The sequence below is a fragment of the Panthera pardus genome, unplaced genomic scaffold (genome assembly GCF_024362965.1).
Source record: "Panthera pardus isolate Hobbes unplaced genomic scaffold, ASM2436296v1 HiC_scaffold_26, whole genome shotgun sequence".
Taxonomy (NCBI): Eukaryota; Metazoa; Chordata; class Mammalia; order Carnivora; family Felidae; genus Panthera; species Panthera pardus.
Window position 1 is genome coordinate 2614517 of NW_026526832.1, and position 23664 is coordinate 2638180.

General features: G+C 46.4%; 1 protein-coding gene and 2 long non-coding RNA genes across 6 annotated transcripts in view; 1 reads left to right on the top strand and 2 right to left on the bottom strand.

Annotated features, from left to right (window-relative positions):
* TEX37 (testis expressed 37) overlaps positions 1 to 22376 on the top strand; it is a 45358-nt gene extending 22982 nt beyond the window's left edge. Inside the window, exons 1-4 of one of the 4 annotated variants that reach the window (XM_019444287.2) lie at positions 17154 to 17669; positions 18088 to 18124; positions 18857 to 18949; positions 21836 to 22376. In XM_019444287.2, the coding sequence (XP_019299832.2) occupies positions 17641 to 17669; positions 18088 to 18124; positions 18857 to 18949; positions 21836 to 22264 (588 nt within the window). In that variant the 5' untranslated portion in view covers positions 17154 to 17640 and the 3' untranslated portion in view covers positions 22265 to 22376. Of the gene's footprint in view, positions 1 to 17153; positions 17670 to 18087; positions 18125 to 18856; positions 18950 to 21835 lie in introns of those variants that run through there. The other 3 variants (XM_019444292.2, XM_019444279.2, XM_019444316.2) reach the window with 3 other exon arrangements.
* LOC109264326 (uncharacterized) lies at positions 8722 to 10143 on the bottom strand. The gene is made up of 2 exons (XR_002078695.2): positions 9965 to 10143; positions 8722 to 9557 (listed from the first exon to the last, which is right to left on the bottom strand). It is a non-coding gene; the product is annotated as an uncharacterized LOC109264326 (long non-coding RNA).
* On the bottom strand, positions 12751 to 17039 carry LOC109264324 (uncharacterized). The gene is made up of 3 exons (XR_002078693.2): positions 16933 to 17039; positions 14513 to 15327; positions 12751 to 12857 (listed from the first exon to the last, which is right to left on the bottom strand). It is a non-coding gene; the product is annotated as an uncharacterized LOC109264324 (long non-coding RNA).
* Positions 22377 to 23664: the final 1288 nt, after the last annotated feature.

Consider the following 23664-nt stretch of genomic DNA (forward strand, 5'->3'; position numbering starts at 1 on the left):
CACTCCAGGCCTCAGCACCTCCACTGCTCCCACACTGTCCAACCTCCGCCATATGGGTGGCGGATGTCTCCACCATGGATAGCTGGGATCTTCTCGTCCACACGTCCTCCCCATACAAAGACAGTGAACCTATAAAAGAACCTTCCATTTGAAGTGATTATAGATTCATAGAAAGTTGTAAAAATAGTAGAGAGAGGTCTCATGTGCCTCTGTTTGTCCCCAGTGTTAACATCTTCTGTGACTCCATTGTATAATCAATACCAGGAAGTTGATATGTATATAATCCACAGAGCTTATTTGGATTTCACTGGTTTTATTTGCACTTATCTGTGTGTGGAGTATGCACGTGTGGGTGGGTGGGTGTCAGTCTATGTAACTTTCTCACGAGTTTAGACTCATGTAACCACACCACAATCAAGATACAGAACCGACCCGTCACCAAGGACATCTTCCCCATGATACCCCCTTCAGTCCCGCCCAGGCTTCTCCCCTTCACCTTGTCCCTAAGCCGTGGCAACCACTAATCTCTTCTCCATCTCTAGAATTTTGTCATTTTGAGAATGTCATATAAATAGAGCCATGCGGTATGTCACCTTTGAGATTGGCTTTTGTCACTCAGCATAATGCCCTTGAGATGCATTCATGTTGCTCTGTGTATCAGTAGTTTGTTCCTTTTCACTGCTGAGTAGTATTCTATGGCACAGGTGTAGAGTGTTTTTGTTTTGAGAGAGTGAGAGCGAGAGAGAGAATCCCAAGCGGGTGTCATGCTCAGGGCAGAGCCCAACATGGGCCTTGACGCCACTACCCTGGGAGCACGACCTGAGCCAAAATCAGGAGTCAGAGGCTCAACCGACTGAGCCACCCAGGAGCCCCTAAGGTAGAGTAATTTTCAAAAACAAAGCCTTCACTTCCTTGTTCATATGGGGCTTTCCCATTGCACTGAGGCCCAGCTATGCTCCCTGCCTGGCCTGCCTGCTGCCTTGTCTCTTGCTACCCTGCCCCTCCCCCTCACACATGCTGGCCTTCTGTCCCTCCTAAAACCCATCCAGCCTGTTTCTTTGTGCTCTTTCCCTGGGGTGACCTCCCCAACCTCCCTTGTCCTCCTGGTCCCTGCTAAGTGTCATCTCACAGAGGCCATCCTGGCACTTATCCTATGTAAATGCTGCCACCCACCCATTTTCTTGCTTATTTCTCTTCCTCGGCACTAATTACAGCTGGCGACATTTTGTTTGTTTGTTTACTTGTTTAATATTTGTCACCCTCCCCCTACCAGAATGGCCAGCGTGTAATAAATACCAGGGAATGGATTGAATAAAGGAGGTAATTGGTCTCTGAAAAAGAACGCTGATGATTAGTAATACACTTGGCCTGAATCCAATGAGAGTCTTCACAGAAGATACAACAAGGCACGCAGAGAAGACGGCCACGTGGACACTAGGTAGGCAGAGATGACAGTTATGCTCCCACCGGACAAGGAACACCAGGGAACATGAGAAGGTGGAGAGGAAAGGAAGGATTCTCCCCCAGCGCCCTCCAGACCACACTCCCTTTGGACTTCTGGCCTCTAGAACTGTGAGTGGACATGTTGGTTGTTTTAAGCCAACAAGTTCATGGCATTTGTTCTGACGGCCTTAGGAAACTAATACAAGGGACCCACTGAAGGGAGTTTTAACCGCTCAGGCAACCACCACTATACACAGAAAGCCAGTTATGGCTGAAGAAATATACATTTGACAGAGAGCTCTGAGAGAGTGAGTGCCCAGCTTAGGGGAGGGACAGAGTGTGACAGTACACGTCATGCATTCACCCCGTTAACCAGCGAAGCAGGCAGCCTCATTCTACAAAGCTCATTGGAGGAAAGTAAAATTTGCTATGGAAATCAGGTGACTCATTACTGATAATGGACTCTGTGTTTGCAAGGCAGTAGCCTAAGGTGGTGGTGATCAGGGCTTGAAAGAAGCCAGGCACGGCTCAGCCCAAGGGAGGTGGAATGGGACACTCAGAAGAGGTCTAGCAGGACAGAGACCAGGCAGAGGCGGACCCAGACCAGCTCCCGGACTGCTCCCTGGCTGCCTGGTTAAGGTTATCGCTGGGTCTGTTGTGAGAAGAGAATGGATGTCTTTGCGTGGATCGACACATTATTTACTGAGCACCTACTTAGTGCCAGGCTCAGGCCCAGCATGGAATACTGGGGAGACCAATGCAGTTCTCACCAGCACAGGGCTGAAGGTTTCGGCTGCAAATAACAGAAAACTCAACATACGTTGACTTGAGCAACGAAAGAAACTTATGCATTCCAGGAACTAAAAAGTCCAGGGATCTGAGGCGTCCAGCCACCCCTCAGCCAGGACTCTATTTCTCCATGATTCTCCTGGGTCTTCTCTCTTCTGTGTATCACTTCCAGCCTCAGGTTGATTTCTCTTTCGTTCAGAAGAGCACAGTCTTGCACGATTGCAAGATGGCTACCAGCACTATTCTGCAGCCACCTGCTTTACATTCCGGGAGGGAGAGTGCGGCTGTCCTGTGGACACTGGACCATCTTAAACCCGAGTGCCCATCCCTGACTCAGTTGTAAGGCAAAGGAAATAAGATACCCTAATTGGCTTGGACCAGTGCTTCTCAAAGTGTGGTCTTTGGGCCAACAGCATGAGAATCTGCCAAAAATGCAAATTCTTGGGATCAGAACCTGAATTAAGAATGGTGGGGGTGTGGTCCGGCAGTGTGCACTCAACAAGCCCTCTAAGTTTTCCTGATGCGTGCTGAAGTTCAAGAACTATGCTTGGGAGTATCAGATCCCACCAGTGGAGCTGGTGCGGGGTGGGGGGGTTATTCTACCCAAACTGCATAACTGTTATGCAATGCCAGAAGGATGGGATGGGTACTGGGGAGGCAACCATCGTGGCCACTATCTTTAGTGGTTATGACGACTGTCATGGTAGCCAGCTTTTACTGAATTTTTATTATATACCAGGCCACTGTGCTGAACACGTGTGCACAATCTCATCGAACCTTCACCACACCCTGTGAGGTAGGTACAGTTATTGCCCGTGACAGTTGAGGAAACTGAGACCCAGTGTAGCTGACTAAAGTTATTTAGGGCTTCATAGCTAAGTATCAGGCTGGAGTTCGTAGCTCTGTGCTAATAAATAGCTGCCACGACGTGTGATAAACATCATGACAGAGGAAGTTCAGGTGTGTTAGGAGCACTGTGGAGGCACCTAACGTGCTCTAGTGGGAATCATGGAGGGCTTCCTGAAGGAAGTGACAAGCTGGGGAGGAGTTTGCTAGCTGGGTAAAGAGGAGGAGGAAGAGTGTGCGAAGCCTGGAACCCAGAGATGGCTTGTCCTGCCTGAGGGACTGGCTTCACAGTATGATGTTGGAGGTAGGAGGCAGGAAGGGGTGACAGAAAGTAGGGAAGAGGCTATACCCAGAAGGGCCTTGTGGACCAAGTTGAAGAGTTTCGGCCTTATCCTACAGGCAGTCCGGAACACAGGGAGTTCTAACCCTAGGGGATGAACGCTTCGGACTTGGCCTTTATAAAGATGCTCCTGTTTGCAGGGTAGAGAATTGAGTGAAGGCAGAAAAGCTCATTAGAAACCCGTTGCAGGCAGGGGTCCATCTCAATAAAAATGATGGTGGCTGGAAGAAGGGTACGGAGAAAAAACAGATGCGTTTGAGGACTTGTGGCTGTTGATTTTCTGGCTTGGGCTGATGTGTGTCCTTCTTCACAAAGATGAGAGAGAAAGTTTTGGGGGAGTGAAGCTCAGTTTTTGATCTGATAGATTTAACAAGAATTGCAATTATTGTATATGTAGTTTTACTATTATTATTATTATTACTATTCAGTATAATTAACATGCTTTGCTATATTAGTTTCAGGTGCACAATAATAATTCAACAATTTTATACATTTCTCAGTGCTCATCAAAGTAGGTATACACTTCATCCCCTTTATCTATTTCACCCATCTCCCCACCCACCTCCCCTCTGTTCTCTGTATTTAAGAGTCTGATTTTTTGTGTGTCTTTTTCCTTTCTTCATCTGTTTTGTTTCTTAAATTCCACATATGAGTGAAATCATGTGGTATTTGTCTTTCTCTGACTGACTTACTTCCCTTCGCGTTATACCCTCTAGATCCATCCATGATGGCAAGATTTCCTTCTTTTTATGACTGCATACTATTCCATTGTACATATGTACCACGTCTTCTTTATCCATTCATCTATGGAAGGACACTTGGTCTTACCCTGGCTGTCCCTGCTATCGTACATCATGCTGCAGTAAACATAGGGGTGCATATAGCTTTTAGAATTAGTGTTTTCATTTCCTTTGGGTTAATACCCGGTAGTGGAATTACATGGCAGTTGTCTTTTTAATTTTTGGAGGGACCTCCACACTCTTTTCCACACAGGCTGCACCAGTTTGCATTTCCACCAACAGAGCACGAGGGTTCCTTTTTCTCCACATCCTCACCAGCATTTGTTTTTCACTGTGTTTTTGATTTTAGCCATTCTGACAGGTGCAAAGTAGTATCTCATTGTGGTTTTAATCTGCAGTCCCCTGATGGTTAGTGATGGGGAGCCTTTTTTCATGTGTCTGTTGGCCATCTGCATGTCTTCTTTGGAAAAATGTCTCTTCAGGTCCTTGCCCATTTTTAATCAGATTATTTATCTTTATACATTTGGATATTCATCCTTTATCGTATATACCATATCATCCTTGTTGAAAGAAATTGGAAATGACACAAATGGAAAGACGTTCTATGCTATGGAGTGGAAAAACCAATATTGTTAAAATGTAACAAAGTAAGCTACAGATTTACTGAAATCTCTACCAAAATATCAAGGGCATTTTTCACAGAACTAGAGGAAATAATCTTAACATTTGTATGGAACCATGGAAGGCCCTGAATAGCCAAAGCAATCTGGAAAAAGAACAAAGCTGGAAGTATCACAATCCCAGATTTCAAGATAAACTGCAAAGCTGTAGGGATCAAAACGGAATGGTACAGGCACAAAAATAAACACATAGATCGATGGAATAGAATGAATAACCCAGAAATAAACACAGCTCCTATGGTCCATTAATCCATGACAAAGGAGGCAAGAATATACAGTGGGGAAAAAGCCTCTTCAACAAATGATGTTGGGAAAAGTGGGCAGCTACATGCAAAAGAATGAAAACGGGCCACTTTCTTACACCACACACGAAAATAAACTCAAAATGGATTAAAGACCTAGATGTGAGGCATGAAAGTATAAAATTCCTAGAAGAAAACAGGCAGGAATTTCTTTGACACCGGCCATAGAAACATTTTTCTAGATATGTCTCCTCTGGTAAGGGAAATGGGAGCAAAATATATAGTTCTTTAAAAAATGTAGAGCTGGGAGTTTTGGGGTCGGGGAGGGTGGCTATCGTTTGTTGAGCTTTTACTGGGCGCCAGGTACTTTATATACTTATTATTTCTAACCCAGTCAACTAATCCACTAGACAGGCATTCTTCTCTGCATTTTCTGTAAGAGGATGCAGAACTAAATAGCCTTCCCCAGGAATCACACTCACAAATAGTAGGGCAGCTGGGTTGAACCTAAATGTGTGTTCCCTGTAGGGAGTCCTGCTGCTTCCCCAACTGCAACCATCACGAGGGCCTGCTATGGATCAAGTGTGTCCGTGAATTACTTCTAATCATTTCTATGGTTATGCTTCTGTGATTAGTTATGACTACAAAACCCATCCCAGCAAGTGGAAAAGGTAGGGCGTGCCATTCCCAAATGCCAGGCATATATCAGGTGCCCAACAAATATTTGTAGAAAGGAAAGAATGAAGGCAGGGAGGGAGAGAGGAAGGGAGGCCATGGGGGAGGCTCCAGGCATTGTTACACTTAGGTGGTTAATTGCTTTTGACCAATGAAACAGTTACGTTCAAGGTTTTGGTAGAAAGAGCAGGGAAAAACAAAATTCTGTGTATACCACATGTTACAAATAAATACGAATAGAACATCTCTGAGAATTGAAGACAGGTTCTTTTTTTTCACCAAATTTTAACACTTTTTTTTTTTTTTGACAAATTCTCGTATATGGCTGTGAGCTGTTTAATGTTTGCTGATTAAGTGAATCAGTAAATGGCATGTGTCTACACGATCTTCCTTGAAGTCTTATTTCATGTCCTAATGTTGTTATTCTTGGTGTTATGTCCGGTATTGCTGGAATATAACAGAGGAGCCACTTAAATCAGGTTTCATTTATTTGTCATTATTTGCTACACCAGGTAATGGGGTCGTGGTCACTTGATTGCTTGCAAAAATTTTTCACGTAAAGATATAATCAGTCATAATGGGATTCCCAAAATACTTGCTTATGGGCAAAATATTGCCAAGGGGTCCCTAAACTTCAGGGCACAAAAGAATTCCCTGACAACAAGTTTACCAGGCTGATCCCCCGGCCTGACCCCAGGCCCCCATCAAATTCTGATCTGGGAGGGATGTAGTGAGGTCTTAAGACCGTGTTCTCAGCAATCACTTCGGGAGGTCCAAGGACCACACTTTAAGATCCACCAACTTATCTAGAAAGTGTTTGTGACCAAAAAAGTCTTTCCCAACCTCCCACTGCCAGATTGCGTTATATGAGGTGTGAAGGGGCTGACCTCAAACTGACTGACCAATCTGTCAGCGCGACTCCTAGGAGAGATGCTCCTCTCCACACTTCATTCCAATGTGATGGCATGAAGGGAGATCCCCTCACAGATTACGCTGCCAGTGCCAGGTCAGGCCGGGAGGGACAGGGGTGTGACTTACTGGTCACCTTGCCCTTTCAACATCTAAATGGCCCGACCCACCACTGACCCCAGACTCGAGGCCCAAAAGGCATGTGAAAGAACTTAGCAAAGTTGACAAAGGTCCACGGAGAAAAAATAAGCACTTCTAATATGTTGCTGTCACTTCTAGGCAGAGCAAGATCTATAAGGGACAGTATTCTTCTTCTAACTCTTTTGGGTGTAGAATCTTCACCATTACCATCTTCATTTTCATGATCATCGTCATCGACAATCACAATAGTCAATAGTTACTGAGCCCCCATAGAACACGTCTTAGATTTATTATGGGCCAGAGACCCTGGAGGTTATAAATGTCCATTCCATTCCCAGGCCCCTGGGCAAAAGAATTTTATTCAGCCATCTCTGAGGGTCACAAATCATTCTTCACGGAAATGGTTTCTCCTTCTCATGAACATGGACATCCTTCCATATCAGTTCATCTGAAGATCTATCTTATTTTCTTTAAAGGCATACTAGCATCTCATAGTGCGGATGGACCCATGTTTCTTTAATCACCTCCTGCTGATACAGATTTAGCTTGTTACAGGTATTTGTTATTTCAGGCAATGCCATAATGAACGTGTCCTGCCTATCTCTGCACACGTGAGTGATCACTGATGTAAGAGGCAACATCTAGAAGTGTAGTTGCCAAAGGTCAGAAGGTACAGCCATTTACATTTTTGGTAGGCACCTCCGATTGCCTTCAAAAAAATTATGGCAGCTTATACTCCTAACAATAGTGTATGAGGAAGTACCTGTTTTCCTCACACCAGGACTGGGAATTATATTTAAGACTTTTTTTGATGTTCTGATAAACGGAAAATTGCATATGTTTGTTTGCATTCCTTTTAATTTGTAATGATGTGTTTATTGGTCATTTGTGGGTTTTTAAAATGTCTATTTTGAGAGAGAGAGAGAGAGAGCAAGCAGAGGAGAGGCAGAGAGAGAGGGAGAGAGACAATTCCAAGTAGGCTCAGAGCCCGACATGGGGTTCGATCCCATAAACCGTGAGATCATGACCTGAGTCAAAATCAAGAGTCAAATGCTCAACCGACTGAACACCCAGATGCCCCAGTCATTTGTGTATTTTAATTCTGAGACATGCCTAATCTTTTACTAAACATGTGAAAATTTTAAAAATTATTAAACAGGTTACTTTTTTGATATGTCATTTTAAAAATAGTAAGCTTCATTTATTGAGAAAATTTATGCTATGAGGACACTGAGCATCTCATTCCTCACCTATATCACATATTTTGAGATTTATTGTAATAGAATAGAGAGAGAAGCTAATAATATGAATTTCTTACAAATGTTTTTAAGCATTACTAAAATAACAATAAAATAAAACAAATTAAGAATTGTAGTTTGAGATCTCTCTGCCAGTCACCATACTAGAAGTGGCCTCACGTTCAATCTTCTTAGCAGTTCTTTGGCATCGATAAGATCCTCCTCCTCACTTCAATAGAGAACTCTTCCCCTTTCTATGGGAGAGATGAGAGAAACACAAAAATAGCCAAAGCATAACACAAAATAACACAAAAGCAGCCAAAGATAAGGGCAGTGGCCCTTTCCAAGGCCCTAGCCATGGCGTGGCCTGACAAAGATTTGGCTTCTGATTGGAAGAGGCAGTCTGGGAAACAGCTTTGATGCCGAAACGTTGGGATTTCCAGAGAGATGTCAATGACTTCCATCCAAAGACCATCAGGAATCTGCCCGGACTTGAACAAGTTGGGTTTATGTCCGGTTGGAAGAGGGAGAAGACATGTGATGAGAAGCGTTTAGAAGAATGGGGAATCAAAAAGTATTTATTTCTGAAGTATTTAGAATGATTTGATCGTTATATAGTTGTGTCTGAGGGATGGGACGAGCCTAGGGTCCTCCTCCTATAGTGCCATCTTTCCCATATGCTTTCAAAAATTATTTATTATAGGTTTTGGGTTTGTATTAGGTGATTTGAGGGTGGGTTCAAGGAAGCGAGGCTTTGCTCTGGATTGGACACTTTCAGGAAACAGAGGACTCGATAAAGGGGCTCGAGAATTCTTGTCAATCAGGCAGGAGGAATAATACGTTTAGGGCCATGTTTGGTCATTCCTGTGTTTTGGACGATGTTCGTGGTTTGTGTGTCTTCAAACATAAATAGCTGCTTGCCTTACTTTTGTCGCGATCCATCGTGATCACAGCAGTCTTGTCCGACGTGAGTATTCTCTGAAATCGTTGATGTTCAACTGGAGAACGCCACGTCCTCAGGGCGGGTACCAGCCTCCAGATCAGGGGCCCCGTTTCACGTTCTTCAAGGAATTCAAGACATTGTTTGAAATAGAGACTACCCCCCAAATTCCGGTATATAACTTGCCTCTTTAGAACCCCATCCCATTTCTCTCCAGCTGTGCAGAGGCCATAGGGCTCAGGGATTGAAAACATGAGCTCTGGCCACAGGAAGCTGGGGCCGCAATCCTGTCTCTGTCACTTAATAGCTGTGTGAGACCCTAAGCAAGTCACTTATCCCTTCTGTGCCTCATTTTCCTCATTTACAAAATGGGGAGGGTAAGGGTTCGTACTGAAGGATTGGGGTGAAGCAGTCGGGACATAACCCAGCAGTTGTGCTCTGTTGTTACCATTGTCACCAAATGTCCAGTCAATTCTCAAGTGCCTGGCTGCTTGTAGGTGCCTCCAGCTGCTGTCATTTCTCTTGTGCCCTCCTCTTCCCTGTCTGTGCTGCACACTTCTCCCACACTGGTCTTCTTTAAAAAAAAAAAAAAAATTTTTTTTAATATTTATTTATTTTTGAGAGAGAGAGAGAGACAGAGCATGAGTGGGGGAGGGGCAGAGGGCGAGGGAGACACAGAATCGGAAGCAGGCTCCAGGCTCTGAGCTGTCAGCACAGAGCCCAGCGTGGGGCTTGAACTCACTAACTGTGAGATCGTGACCTGAGCCAAAGCTGGACACTTAACTGACAGAGCCACCCAGACGCCCCACACGATGGTCTTCTTTAAGAAGTCCCTTTCATCATGTTCTGTTGAGGGACATGCTCCGCACTCATTCTTGTTTAATGAGCACATGCGACGGGCCAGGCATTGGGCTGAGCTGGGAATTTACAGCATTTTAGTCCATTCTCCTGCAGGGTAGGTATTTTGAATCCCCATTTTACCACTTGAGAAGGATACCGAGAAGATAGTATAAGGAACTTCTCCGAGGGCACGTGGTTTTTAAGTGGCAGAGCTGGGTTCAAATGCAAAATCTTCTGACTCTCAAAAAGAACACTATTGCAGGGTCTAGCACTTGTAAGTCTAGTCCGGCAGGCTTGGGAGAGGCAAAGGGCAGTTCCAGTCTTTTGGGGAAGCAAAAAAAAGGGCGCACCTAAATAAAGACATGGAAATAGCATCAGTTATGTGACAAATACCTGCTGGAGTGTTATAAATGCTCAGAGAGAGGGGTGTGGGTGAGCGTGAGCGGGCAGGAAGTGGTTGCCACCAGAGGTCAAAGGTTACCTGAACCTTCAGAGATGGGCCAGATTTGGACAAAACGAGGCTCTTCATTTAAGACTTGATTTCACCACGTCTCTTCTGCCATTTGTGTAGTCCCCTGTCAATACCAGATGGCCCTCCCTTCTGCACCCCTTGCCTGTGCTTACTCACCCTCCCTTTGGGCCCTTCCCCCTCCTCCCTCTCACCAGTTTGTAAAATTCAGATGGCAGAAACCTTGTGCTTTCTATCTCCTATTATCACCAATGACAATGCCCCTTCCTCCTTCTCCCCCCCCCCCCCCCCGCCCCCGGGGACTGGACACGTACAGCATCTGACCCGGTGTCTTGCTCACCCAAGGCAGCCGGCAGTTGCTGTTGAACAAATGAAGCAGCAGACTCCAAGTTCTTATACCAGTTTAACAATTTCACTGGCATTTTTGGTATCGATTCACATGAACTGTGAATCACATCTGCACCCCAGGCTGGGCCCTGACTGGCTCTCTGCACTTGTACAAGTCTCTGAAAGACCCTGGTCCTGGCCTCCCGCCTCTAGAAAAAGCTAAGGGTGGGGCGCCTGGCTGACTCAATCAGTTAATCTCACAGTTCGTGGGTTCGAGCCCCGCCTCGGGCTCTGTGCTGATAGCCCAGAGCCTGGAGCCTGCTTCAGATTCTGTGTCTCCCTCTCTCTCTGCCCCTCCCTGACTTGTTCTCTCTCTCTCTCTCTCTCTCAAAAATAAATAAAACCTCAAAATAAATAAATAAATAAATAAATAAATAAATAAATAAAGCTAGGAGTGGCCTGGCCATAGTCTCCTTGTAGTTGAGTATAAGAACCATAAGAATCTCTGGGGCGCCTGGGTGGCTCAGTCAGCTGGGCGTCCTACTCTTGGTTTTGGCTCAGGTCATGATCTCACGTTTTGTGAGCTCAGACCCCGCATCGTGCAGTGTGGAAACTGCCCGGGATTCTCTCTCTCTTCCTCTCGCTGTCTCTCTGTCCTTCCCATGCATGCTATCTCTCTCTCAAAATGAATAAATAAACTTAGAAAATATTAAAAAGAATCATAAGACTCTCATGAGGCTTGTTAAAAGGTAGATTCTGGGCTTGGCTCCTACTCCCAAAGATTCCGACACGGAAGGTGGCAGCAAAAATCTAGGTGTTAACATATATCCAGGACTCTGAAGCAGCCAGTCACTGGGCTGCCCTTGGAGAAAGCCTGCTCTAGGTGACCCGGCTAGTTGCTATGAATCTAGAATGGAAAAGGTTGACAAACCCTGTGTTGGGGGCCGGTGAAGGCATCTGTGCGGGGACAGACCTCTCTGAAGCACTAACCCGTCTTAATTTTCAGAGTTGTCCACTTGAAAGCTAATGACCCAGTTGTGTGCGTCCCCAGGGGAAATCTAGAAGAGGGAAACTGACGCGCTCTAGTGTCCGGCCCCCTCCGGCCCCCTCCCGAAGATGTGGGGCCTCTTGCCCCCCAAGCTGTGCGGCAGGGGCTGATTCTGATTAACTCCACAGGATCTGTTTTTGTTTGTTTGTTTGTTCTTCACCTGAAGGGGTGTCCGTTTCTGCTGAGGGCCCTCCCAGCTGAGGCACCCTGTTTGGGAAAGGCGGGAGTTTGCTAAGCCCTTTGGAGGCTCCTGGCTCCTGGAGAGGGATCGGTATCCCCATTGCTCTGGGAGGAGGCCTTTGTAGTGTCAACTTGCTGTTTGTGTTTCAGGCTCTAAGGGAAGGTTTGCTCCTAATTAAAGGCATAAATGCTTTAATCCCTGGCCTGAGGGCTTCCCATAGCGCATTAGCCGTATTAGGAAGGAAATGGATTGTAATCCCTTTAATATAAGCCTGGAGGAACTCGAAGGCTTCTGGTTTGGGAAAAGAATTTCCTCCTGTGATTTAACAATATTAACATGCTGAATTTGCATAGACAGAAACTTGGGGCCCAGCTTTCCCTCCAGAAGGAGCCAAACTGATTCTCTCTCAAATGAATGACTGCTACAATAATTAGGCTCCTACAGCATACCAGCTCAGATGCCAAGGCATTGTACCGATTTTTCTCCTTTAGTTTTGTCATCCAACCGTGTCCATATGTATTTTCTCAAAAAGGAAATGAAGATAGAGAGGTGAATGTTCTCACCGAAGGAAGGAGGGGAGGATCTCGTTGAGAGCCGTCCGTGTGCCCTGTGCTTTGTGGATTCTGCTTATTGATTGCTGTCCACACAATATATTTGCGTGTGCTTTTAAATGTTTACTTCACCCTAACCACGTTTTTGGAAACACACTCATGTTGGTTTCTAGCGTGCCGCGTAGTTTGTCTTACTCTATACAATTTGAACCCAACGCCCGTATGTAGGCTTTAAAAAAACAAACAGGATTTGTTTTCTGGTTTATTTTTCATCCCTTACCAATGTTGAAAAGATCCCCCTTCATGCTGCTGGAGGAGACAGCAAGAACCATGAGAAACTTACCTGTGCTGCTTCAGAAAAACAACAGGGATTGCGCCGTGGTAACTTGAACATCGGTACATGGCGATCCAGCAGTGCCTCCTTGTGAGCTTACGACACGTCGTAGCTATGTTGTAGCCTAGATGGAGGAAGAAATGGGGGCACTGAGGCTCTCGGCGTGAATCTGCCCACGGTGGCTAGCCATGGGGTGGCCCATCTGAGGCCTCGGCCCTGCTCCTGTAGGTTAATGCATTGACGTTGCTGCATGAACTCTGAAGCCCAGAGATTCTGCAGAAACCTGACTGCAGTGGAAGTGGCAAATGCCAGAAACTAAAAAAAAAAAAAAAAAAAAAAAAAAGAGTACATGGACCCCTTCACCTTTTCACTCCCGTGACCTTATTTCCCTTCCTGCTGCCCTTTTAGAGAGGCAGAAGAAAGCTCTTTAGGGCAGGCTCGCACCGCAGGGCTGTGTGGGAGGGAGCTCTGCTCCCCAAATGTGGCAAATCCTCTCTGTTAGCTTCAAATACCGCCTGTGTCACCAGCAGTTCCAGAGTGTGTATCACAGGTCCAGAGCTTTCTTCTGGGGGCTGTAGATTCTCTTACCCACTTGGAAGCCACACAGGCCGCACCAATGCAATATTTGTCTTACTCCCCAAGCTGGCTCCTCTGCTGGAATTTCCTACCTTACCAAAGGGGGACCAACCCCCAGCGGCTCATCCCCAAACTCTGGGAACCATCTTTGATACTTCTGTCTTGCTCCTGCTGATTCCGGATAATGAATTCTATAGAGTGTGGGGTGACTGGGCGATTCAGTTGGTTACGTGTCCAACTCGTAAAATCAGATCGTGATCTCAAGGTTATGAGATCGAGCCCCACACTGGGCTCTGCACTGAGTTTGAAGCCTGCTTGGGATTCTCCCTCTCCCTCTCATCCTGCCCCTTCCCCGCTTGCGTTCTCTCTCTCAAAGTAAATAAATAAACATTGAAAAAATTCTATAGAGTTTACTTCTAAAATGCCTCTTGAATCTGCCCATTCTTCTCCCTATCACTGTCATCTCCTCTGACCTGTCCCAGCCGCCACCATCAGCTAGTGGCCTGCAAACTCCTTGCCTGGATCCTATCTCACCCTCACCCCCCACCCCCACCCCACCCCAGGCCATTTTCCATCAGTGATCTTTTTGATATGTTGTTTCATCCTTCTGCTTTAATTCCCCTGTACTTCCCATTATTTTCAGGATAAAACCCACCAATCCCCGTGTACCCCACTGGGCAAACTACCCCCACCCCAGCCTCATCTGGAGTCAGTCGCACCTGTCTCTCCTCACTCTGCCCTAGTAGAGCAGCCTCTGTCTTCCACACAAGACAGGGCTCCCTCGAGTCCTACAGCAGTCACACAGGCCAGAGCATTCGCCTTCCTCCCTAGGACTGAGTTATAATGTCACTACTTGGCACAGGTCTCCCCTCTAAGACTGGATCAGGTCCCCACACCCAATTTCTCTTCGATGGCATTGTCACCGTTGTATTTAAAGACTCACTTATATAATATATTTCTCTATCGCTAAGCTGTAACTTCATGAGGGCAGAGACCACTTCTGTTTTACGTCACTACTCTGATCACAGGCCCTGTACAACGTCGGGTACAGAGCAGAGACTCAGAAAACATGGGTAAACACTGGCATGAAGAGCCACCAAGTACCGTCACAGACTTATTATCCATTTGGCTTTCTACATTCATTTCAGGTGGAAATCACATACCTGTTTTACAGATGATCAAACTGGTTTCTGCTGAACTTACCTGGTTTACCCAAAGGCGTGAAGATACCAAGTATCAGGATTTGAAGTCAGGACTCCACTTGGTTTTATTTTCCTGGAAATATATCCTTGCGGCACAAAAGCCTCTTGTGGTGGCCCGGCTGTCCCTTCCGCTTGTATCTCTGCCGCGATTGCATTCTTTACCGAGTTCTTTACCATTTCCTTCAGTGTTATTACATTCACAAGCACTTCTTAAATTCTTACATCTAAGTGACAGTGCACTGAGGGATAAGAAGGTGACTAACACCAAGTTCTTTACCTGAAGGACACCACAGTTTGCTAGGAGAAATAACTACTTTCTCTCTCCAACCTTGGATTTGTTGGAACTGTTTTAGCTGTAAGTTGTGCAAACTCCACTAAAACTGGCTTCAGCAGGAAAAGGAATATATCGGCTCATACAAACCGCAAAGTCTGAATGTAGTTTAAGCTTCAGGCATGGTTGTATCCAGGGGCTTGGTGTCCTCATGATACAGTCACTTTCTGTCTCCATCTCTTGGGTCTTCTTTTCCCTGCTCATTTTATTCTTTGGCCAGGCTCCCTTCGACTGGTGGCAAAGATGCCCTCAGACAGCTCCAGGCTCCAACAGTCCTTAGTGCCTGCTATCCCGGAAAGAGAGAGATGCTTTGCCAGGAGCTGGCATGATGCTCATCAGCCCACCTTGGGTCACGAGCCTCTCCTTGAATCAATCATGGTGGCCTAAGGGACGGAATATTGCTTACTGTTGAATCTGCACAGTTCAGAACAGTGCCCAACACAAAATAGTGCTCAATACATATTGGTTGGATAAATGAAAAGCATCTAGTAAAGAGAACAAGGAGAGCTTCATGGGAGAGGTGGCCCTTAAAAAGAGTGACTAATTTTTATTGTGGTAAATATATATAACCTAAAATTTACCATTTTCAATGTACAATTTGGTGGTTTAAGTATGTTTGCAATACTATGCCATCATTGCCACTAGCCATTTCCAGAAAGTTTTTATCTTAAAACTCTGTACTCGTTCCTCTCAACCCCTGACAACCACCACTCTACTGCCTGTCTCTCTGATTTTTAAAAATCTTTTTTTAACGTTCACTTATTTTCGAGACAGAGAGAGACAGAGCACGAGTGGGGGAGGAACAGAGAGAGAGGAAGACACAGAATCGGAAGCAGGCTCCAGGCTCTGAGCCATCCGCACAGAGCCTGACTTGGGGCTCAGATTCATAGACTGCGAGATAATGACCTGAGCTGAAGTCGGACGCTCAACTGACTGAGCCACCCAGGTGCCCCTCTGTCTGATTTTGACATCTCTAGGCACCTCTTGTAAGTGGAATCCTATGATATTTGTCCTTTGTGGTCTCGCTTATTTCACTTAGCGTAATGTTCTCAAGGTTCATCCATGTTGCAGCACGTGCCCCGATCTTCTTTTTAAAACTGAATAATAGGGGCACCTGGGTGGCTCAGTCGGTTAAGTGTCTGACTTGGGCTCAGGTCATGATCTCATGGTTCACGAGTTCGAGCCCCGTGTCGGGTTCTGTGCTGACAGCTCGGAGCCTGGAGCCTGCTTCCGATTCTGTGTCTCCCTCTCTCTCCGACCCTCCCCCATTCATGCTCTGTCTCTCTCTGTCTCAAAAATAAATAAACGTTAAAAAAAAAAAAAAAAAAAAAACCCTGAATAATATTTGAACAAAGGGAAAAAGAGACAAACCAAAAAAACCAGACTCCTAACTATAGAGAACAAACTGGTGGTTACCAGAGGGGAGGTGGACGGGAGATGTGTGAAACAGCTGATGGGGTTTAAGGAGGGCACTTGTGAGGAGCACTGAGTGATGTATACAACTGTTGACTCACTGTGTTGTACATCTGCAACAAGTATAACACTGCATGTTAACTACACTGGAATTAACAATTTTTAACTTTTTACAAAACAGAATAGTATTCCATTATGTGTATATATCACGTTTCGTTTATTTATTCACCTGTTGATGGATATTGGGGTTGTTTGCATCTTTTGGCTATTGTGAATACTGCTGCCATGAACATGGTCGGGCAAGTATGTGTTCGAGCTCCTGCTTTCAATTCTTTGGGGCACACACTCAAAGGAAGAATTGCAGGATCATATGGTAATTCTGTTTAGGTGTGATTTTTGGAGGAACCGCCATCTTGTCTTCCACAGTGGCTGTGCCACCTTCCGATTCCCACCAGGGGCACACAAGGGCTCCAGTTTCTCCGTATCTTTGTCGACATTTATTACGTTTCGTTTTTGGATTATAGCCATCCTAAAGGGCGTGAAAGAGGGTGAGATTTTGACAGAGGATGGACAAGCCAGCCTTTCAGCCAACAGAGGCCTGCCTGGAGGGGCTATGGTATGCAGTGGATTGAGTCACGCAATGTCTGATGTCAAAATCCATGTGGGGTTCTGTTTACCTTCCTTTCCTGGAAACGACCGACTGTAGAGTACCGTAAAGGCCCTGCCTCCCATGTACCTTCCAATGCGGCTGCTAGAGCTCATGCTGGCTCAGGTGTGCTGGAACATCAGTGACTTGCTCTGAGAGGCTGAGTCAGGGGCAGACACCCGGGAGGTTAGCTGGTCACCCATCACAATGACCAGGGGCTGTGATCAAAGCAGCCTGCATCACACAGGTCAGGGTTCATCTCAAAGACAGGTGTGGTGGTGGGGCACAGAGACAGGACTCTTCACGAGGCAGGGGCACCTGGAGTTGGAAGGGCAGGAACATCGTCATCTGCTTGGTAGAAGGAGGGGTAGGTGCTGTTTGCACTGACGCTGGCCCCCAGCCCCAGGAGGGGAGCTCTTTATGCACAAAAAGGAGGGGGCGTAGGGACTTTTTGAGGTCTGGCAACCACCCCACTGGGTCACAGCCCACTGAATGGAATAGGCTCGGGGCAGTTTTCCATGGGAATGAAATGGAGTACCAGTCAAGAGCCTAGGGATCCATGCACACAAGACAGGGTGAGCTCAGATTGCTCCCCAGTGCCCAGCTGTGAGGCTCCCTGCTAAAACTTCAGGGCTGGGGGGGCGAGGGGCAGGATTGGACCTTCCTGCGGCTATCATTCAACTGGGAATGCAGAACCTTGCTTCTTCACCCTGGATGCTCCTGATCCCTGCTGGGAAACATGATTTGTGCTTCTGAATCAGGGCACCTGTAAGTCCTAGGCCCGTGGCTTGCTTCCTCAGTGCAGCGTTATGTGGGTAACTTGAAATGGGCCATGGTGGGAGCATTTGCACGACAGAAATGCAGAAATCGGTAAACGCTTATTTATTTGCCTCCAAAGGTGGTTGTTAAATATTTACCAGCACACGACTTGCCCTGCTTGACAGGTGAATCCGATGTTCTCATCGGCTCAGGTTCGGTCTGGGGCCTGCTCATGCCCCTTTGTCCCAGGACCCCTGTCCACTTGCCCATTGATCCCTGCTGCCATCAACCCCTGGGTGACTGAGTCATGTGCAGGGTGGGGCTGAGAGGATTGGGGCAGTTGTGCTTGGTTGGCACAGCTTTGGGGACAATGGCTGTTTCCCCAGCATGTGACAGAAGCAGGGCTAACCAACTTGTCTGTGTCTAGGTCATCTGCCATGGCAGGTGTGGTGTACTCCAGACAGGTGAGTGTTGTGGCTTTCTGTCTGTCCCTCGTGGCCACTTCAAGGTTGGGCAGCTTTAACAAACAGGCCCAGGCGCTTTGGGGATCCCTATGATGATCATTCTGAAATGATAGGGTTTTTTTTCTTGTTTTTTAACCAGTAGGGGAAAGCTAAGGATTTGCAGTGTTCTGAGGGTTCATTTACGTATTCAGCATGCATGTATTTGGTATCGTGGGTGTGTCGGTCCCTGTGCTGGGTTTTGAGGCTGCAGAGATGTCCAAGATTAGGTCCTAACCTTGGGTGCTTCATTAAATCCATTACAATTCGCCACGATAAGTGCTGCAACGAGGGACGTAAAATGTTGTATGAAAGTGGAGGAGAAAAAGTTTAATTTGGGGGAGGTGAGGAATGAAGGGGTGGGATAGATGTTTTGGGGCGAAATTTAATCTGGGTTTTGGAGAATGTGTAGGAGTTTGCCAGTCCATGAGGAGTACCACTGGTGTTTCCGGCGGGAGATAAGAGCATGTGCACCCATGAAGAGTAGACTGTAGCGAGGCTGGTGTACAGAGGGCATGGGGGGGAGCCAAGTGGGATGAGGTGGTAGAGGTCAGTGGAAGCCAGATCGTGAAGGGCTCTGAATGCCAAGCCCAAAAGTTGGTCTTGGTCCTGTAGACCATGAGAAGCCACAACTGCCTTTAGGTGGAAGAATGGCAAGACGGGATCTCTTGTTTTGTAATCTCCCTTGCCCTGTAGGCCCCTGCGGACTTAGATATATACCAGAGCTCTTACATGATTGACTATCAACCCTACGGGAAGCACAAATACTCCAGGGTCACACTACAAGAGGTAAGAAGTCGCTCGGTCTTGTCTTTTCTTCAACGGCCGACTGAAATCATCTTTCCTGCATTTGTATTATGAGCGCGGATATTGGGGGCACTTACTTCGAACAATAGCTGATGCCAGGAGATCTAAAGAAGTCTTTTATGTGTATGTTTTGTGAGTATGTATGCTTTAAAATGTACATCAACTCTAGGGGCGCCTGGGTGGCTCAGTTGGTTGAGCGTCCGACTTCAGCTCAGGTCACAATCTCGCGGTCCGTGAGTTCGAGCCCCGAGTCGGGCTCTGTGCTGACAGCTCAGAGCCTGGAGCCTGTTTCAGATTCTGTGTCTCCCTCTCTCTGACCCTCCCCCGTTCATGCTCTGTCTCTCTCTGTCTCAAAAATAAATAAACAAAAAAAAAAATTTAAAAAAATAAAATGTACATCAACTCTAAGTCATGCATACAAAAGAGTGTAAATAATATACATTTACAGTTTAAATAACATTGACAAAACAAACACCAATGTACCCATTATCAGCCAGGTTAAAACATAGCACGTTAGAAGTACCAGAGAGCCCTGGTGGGCCCCTCCCTGCTCCCACCTCCTCCCACCTCCAGACGTAGCCACTATTCTGAATTTTGGGTTAATCATTCCCGTGTGTGTGTGTGTGTGTGTGTGTGTGTGTGTGTGTTTATTTTAAGTTTATTTATTTCTGAAAGAGAGGCAGAGGCAGAAAGGGAATCCCAAGCAGGCTCCTCACTGTCAGTGCAGAACCTGACGTGGGGCTCGAACTCACGAACCGTGAGATCATGACCTGAGCCAAATCAAGAGTCGGATGCTCCACCACCTGAGCCACCCAGGCTCCCCTCCCTTGTGTCTTTCTTTAAAAAATAGCTTTACTCTATATGTATGTGTCCCTTCAAACAAATTGTTTAGGTTTGCCTTTTGAGCTTTATTATATATTGGATCATACTATTCATCCTCTTCTGTGACTTTTATTTTTTGCTGAACATTGTATTTTATATAATATATTATTCATTTCTGCTGTGTGGTACTACACTGCTTGAATGTGCCACCATGCCTGTCCTGTTGACCATCTGGGTTTTTTTTTTTTTTTTTTTTAAATATTGTCATAAACCCATGACATTTTTTTTTTTAATTTTTTTTTCAACGTTTTTTATTTATTTTTGGGACAGAGAGAGACAGAGCATGAACGGGGGAGGGGCAGAGAGAGGGAGACACAGAATCAGAAACAGGCTCCAGGCTCCGAGCCATCAGCCCAGAGCCCGACGCGGGGCTGGAACTCACGGACCGCGAGATCGTGACCTGGCTGAAGTCGGATGCTTAACCGACTGCGCCACCCAGGCGCCCCGACCATCTGGGTTTTTACTTTTTTGTTACCCCTCCCCACTGCCCAGTGCTGCAATGAGGATTGCACAGCCTAATGTATCCACCGCCCCGGGAGTGGAATTGCTGGTCGCAGGTAACATCGCTATTTGCCAAAGTTGTTACATCGACGCAGCAGAGACAGTCAGTTCTGTAACTCTCCAACCTTGCCATAAACTTGGTATTGATAGACTTTCAGATTTTTGCTGATTTGGTTGGTTTGAAATAATATTTTCTTGTGATCCCATGTTTCCGGATATTTATTATTCTGTGAGATGTCTGTCCTGCCTTTTGCCCATTTTGTTTTTTTGAGTGGGATGTTTGTCTTTTTCTTATTAATTTGTAGGAGTTCTTTACATATTGTAGACATGTTTCATTTGTTAGTTATATAAAATGGCAAAAGTTCACAGGCTGTGGTTCATCTTTTCACTTCCTCTCAGTGAATCGCAATTCTTACCCAATTCTTACTGGCAAAATATAGCCAGATGTAGGCATCTTTCCCTGTATCATCTGCTCTTTTGAAGTCTTAAGAAATCCTTTCCTATTTAGAGGTTTCGCCCCTAAAAATAAGAAGATCTAGACAAACAAAATGGGACAATTTCTGGGATATAGTATTTGGTGGAAGCAAAGTGCAGAGTGGGATTATAATGTGCATTTGTGTACAAACCAAGGGTGTATGGAACTTCATTATATGTTTATATGTATCATTATATGTACATAAACTATATCTAAAAAGATACATGGGGCACCTGAGTGGCTCAGTCGGTTAGGCGTCTGACTCTTGATTTCGGCTCAAGTCATGATCTCTCAGTTTGTGAGTTCAAGCCCTGAGTTAGTCTCTGTGCTGACAGAGGGGAGCCTGCCTGGGATTCTGTCTCCCTCTCTCTCTGCTCCTCCCCTGTTCACTCTCTCTCTCAAAAATAAATAAAATAAACATTAAAAAAAAAAAAGAAGAAGAAGAAGAAGAAGGGCACCTGAGTGACTCAGTCAGTTGAGCATCTGACTTCTGCTCAGGTTCTGATCTGGAGGTTCATGAGTTCAAGCCCCACATCGGGCTTGCCGTTGTCAGCACAGAGCCTGCTTTGGATCTTCTGTCCCCTTCTCTCTCCCTCTGCCCCTCCCCTGCTTGCACTCTCTCTCAAAAATAAATAAACATTACAAAAAAAATTTTAATAAAAAAATTTAAAAAACCCTTTGTATTATTTCAGTATTGCCCTCAGTCATATACATTACCATTCAAAAACTAATTTTTTTTTAAGAGAGAGAGAGCATGAGTGGGGGAGAGGGGCAGAGGGAAAGAGAGAGAATCCTAAGCGGGCGTCACACTGAGCATGGGGCTGGATCCCACCACCCTGGGATCACAACCCAAGCTCAAATCAAGAGTAGGACACTCAAAGGACTGAACCGCCCAGGCACCCCCAATGTTTTTTAAATAAAGAGAAGTGTGCTCCCTGGAGGATGAGGCCAAGGAAGCTTCGCCTCTCACCGAGCTCAGCTCTCGGTTCATGTGTGATTTATTTCCACAGCAAATGAAGCTGGATGCCCAGCTCCGGGACAAAGAGTTGTACAGGCCGATCCCCAGCTCCAGGCCCAAGCTAGAGGATGGGTACCCCGCCTTCAAAACTCCTCCCATGACCGCCAGAGACCTGGGGCTCCCAGGCTTCTTCCCACCACAAGACCAAGACTGGGCAACCACGGCAGAGGGCGAAGGCAGGTTCACCGGTCTCTGCCATTCCGTGTACCCGGTTTCCCACGCTCTGTACCTGGCCCAGGGCGATCCCAACCGCGTCCACCAGAGCGCCCACTTTCCGTGCCTCCTGGAGCCCGAGCGCCAGCCTGCCGCCAAGGAGGGCAAAGGCTACTTCCTGCTGCCTGGCTGCCTCTGTCCTCATCACCACAAAGTCAAGTTCCCCGTCTTGAACCGATGGGGGCCCTTGATGCCATTTTACCAGTAGGAAGTGTGGGGCACCCCCAGGGGCACTGTGGAAAACCTCCCTCTCACCAGGCAATCCCCCACTGCCCTTGGAGAATGGACAGGAGAAGTGAAAATAAAGCCGTGGAAGATGATCCAGGAGCCCCGCCTGTTCTACTTTGCGCCCTGCCTGCCCTGGCACCACATCTCTGCCCACCTGTAGGAGGAGGAGGGGATGAGGGAAGGAGGGCAGGACGGAGGGAGAGAAGGAAAACTGGCGTCTTTGGAGGCTGGAATCCGTGTCAGTTGAGCGTCCCGCTGTAAAGATTCTTGCTGCTGCAGGCATTTACTTACGAAATGGGAAAAATCACGTTCCCCAGAGTTGTCTGGATGTTGAGTGCGATTGCAAACTGGTCCCACGCTGGAGCCACCCACAGTGACCACTTCAAGGGCGTCATTTTACACGTTCCTTCTTGCTCAGCGGTGCTTTTGTAAACATACATATGCCCTCTTAGGGGCACAATGCAGAAATGACATTCTTCCCTTCCAGTTGTGTCCTCTTGGCCACAGCCTAGCCACATGGTCCCACCAAACTGCAAGGAAGGCTGGGAAATATACCTTCATCCTGGGTGGCCATGTGCCGGTGAAAAACAGGAAGCCAGCAGAATAGAAGGAGAGGGTGTATTGGGGTGGACGACTGTCCATTTTTGCCACAAAACCTGAGGAGGCGTTCCCATTGGAATCACACCAGACACCTAGTGCTTCCCCAGGGAATCTCGTTAAAATGCAGATTCTGAGCCAGTCAGTCTAGGACAGGGGCAAGATTCTGCATTTCCAGCAAGTTCCCAGGTGAGGCCAGCACTTCCGGACAGGGGACCATGCTTGAGTAATGAGGTCATACACAATACTCTGCACCTTCCGTTTCTCTTCACAAGCCATCACTTACAGATCTATTTTTTCTTTCTTTGTTTTTGTTTGTTTGATTTTAATAGCCTCCATGCCCAGTGTAGGGCTTGAACTCACGACCCTGAGACCAAGAGTTGCATGCTCTACCTAGTGAGCCCGTCAGCCACCCCAGATGCAATTATTGTTATTATTTTAAAGTTTATTTATTTATTTTGAGAGAGAGAGGGGGAGTAGGAATGAGGGAAGGACAGAGAGGAAGAAAGAGAGAATCCCAAGTAGGAGCCGAGCTGTCAGCACAGAGCCTGATGTGGGGCTCGATCTCACAAACCATGACAGATCTAATTATATATTTTTTTAACAGCTGCCTGATATTCCATTGAATTGATGGATTGTGACGTATTGAAGGATTCTCTTATTTGTGGGCAGTGAGGCTTTTCCAGTTTCCTTCCTACAAATAATACAGCAGTAACAATTCGTGAACATATACCCTTGCTGCTTTTATTTCTGTAAGAGTCTTACAAGGGCTGGGTTTGTGCT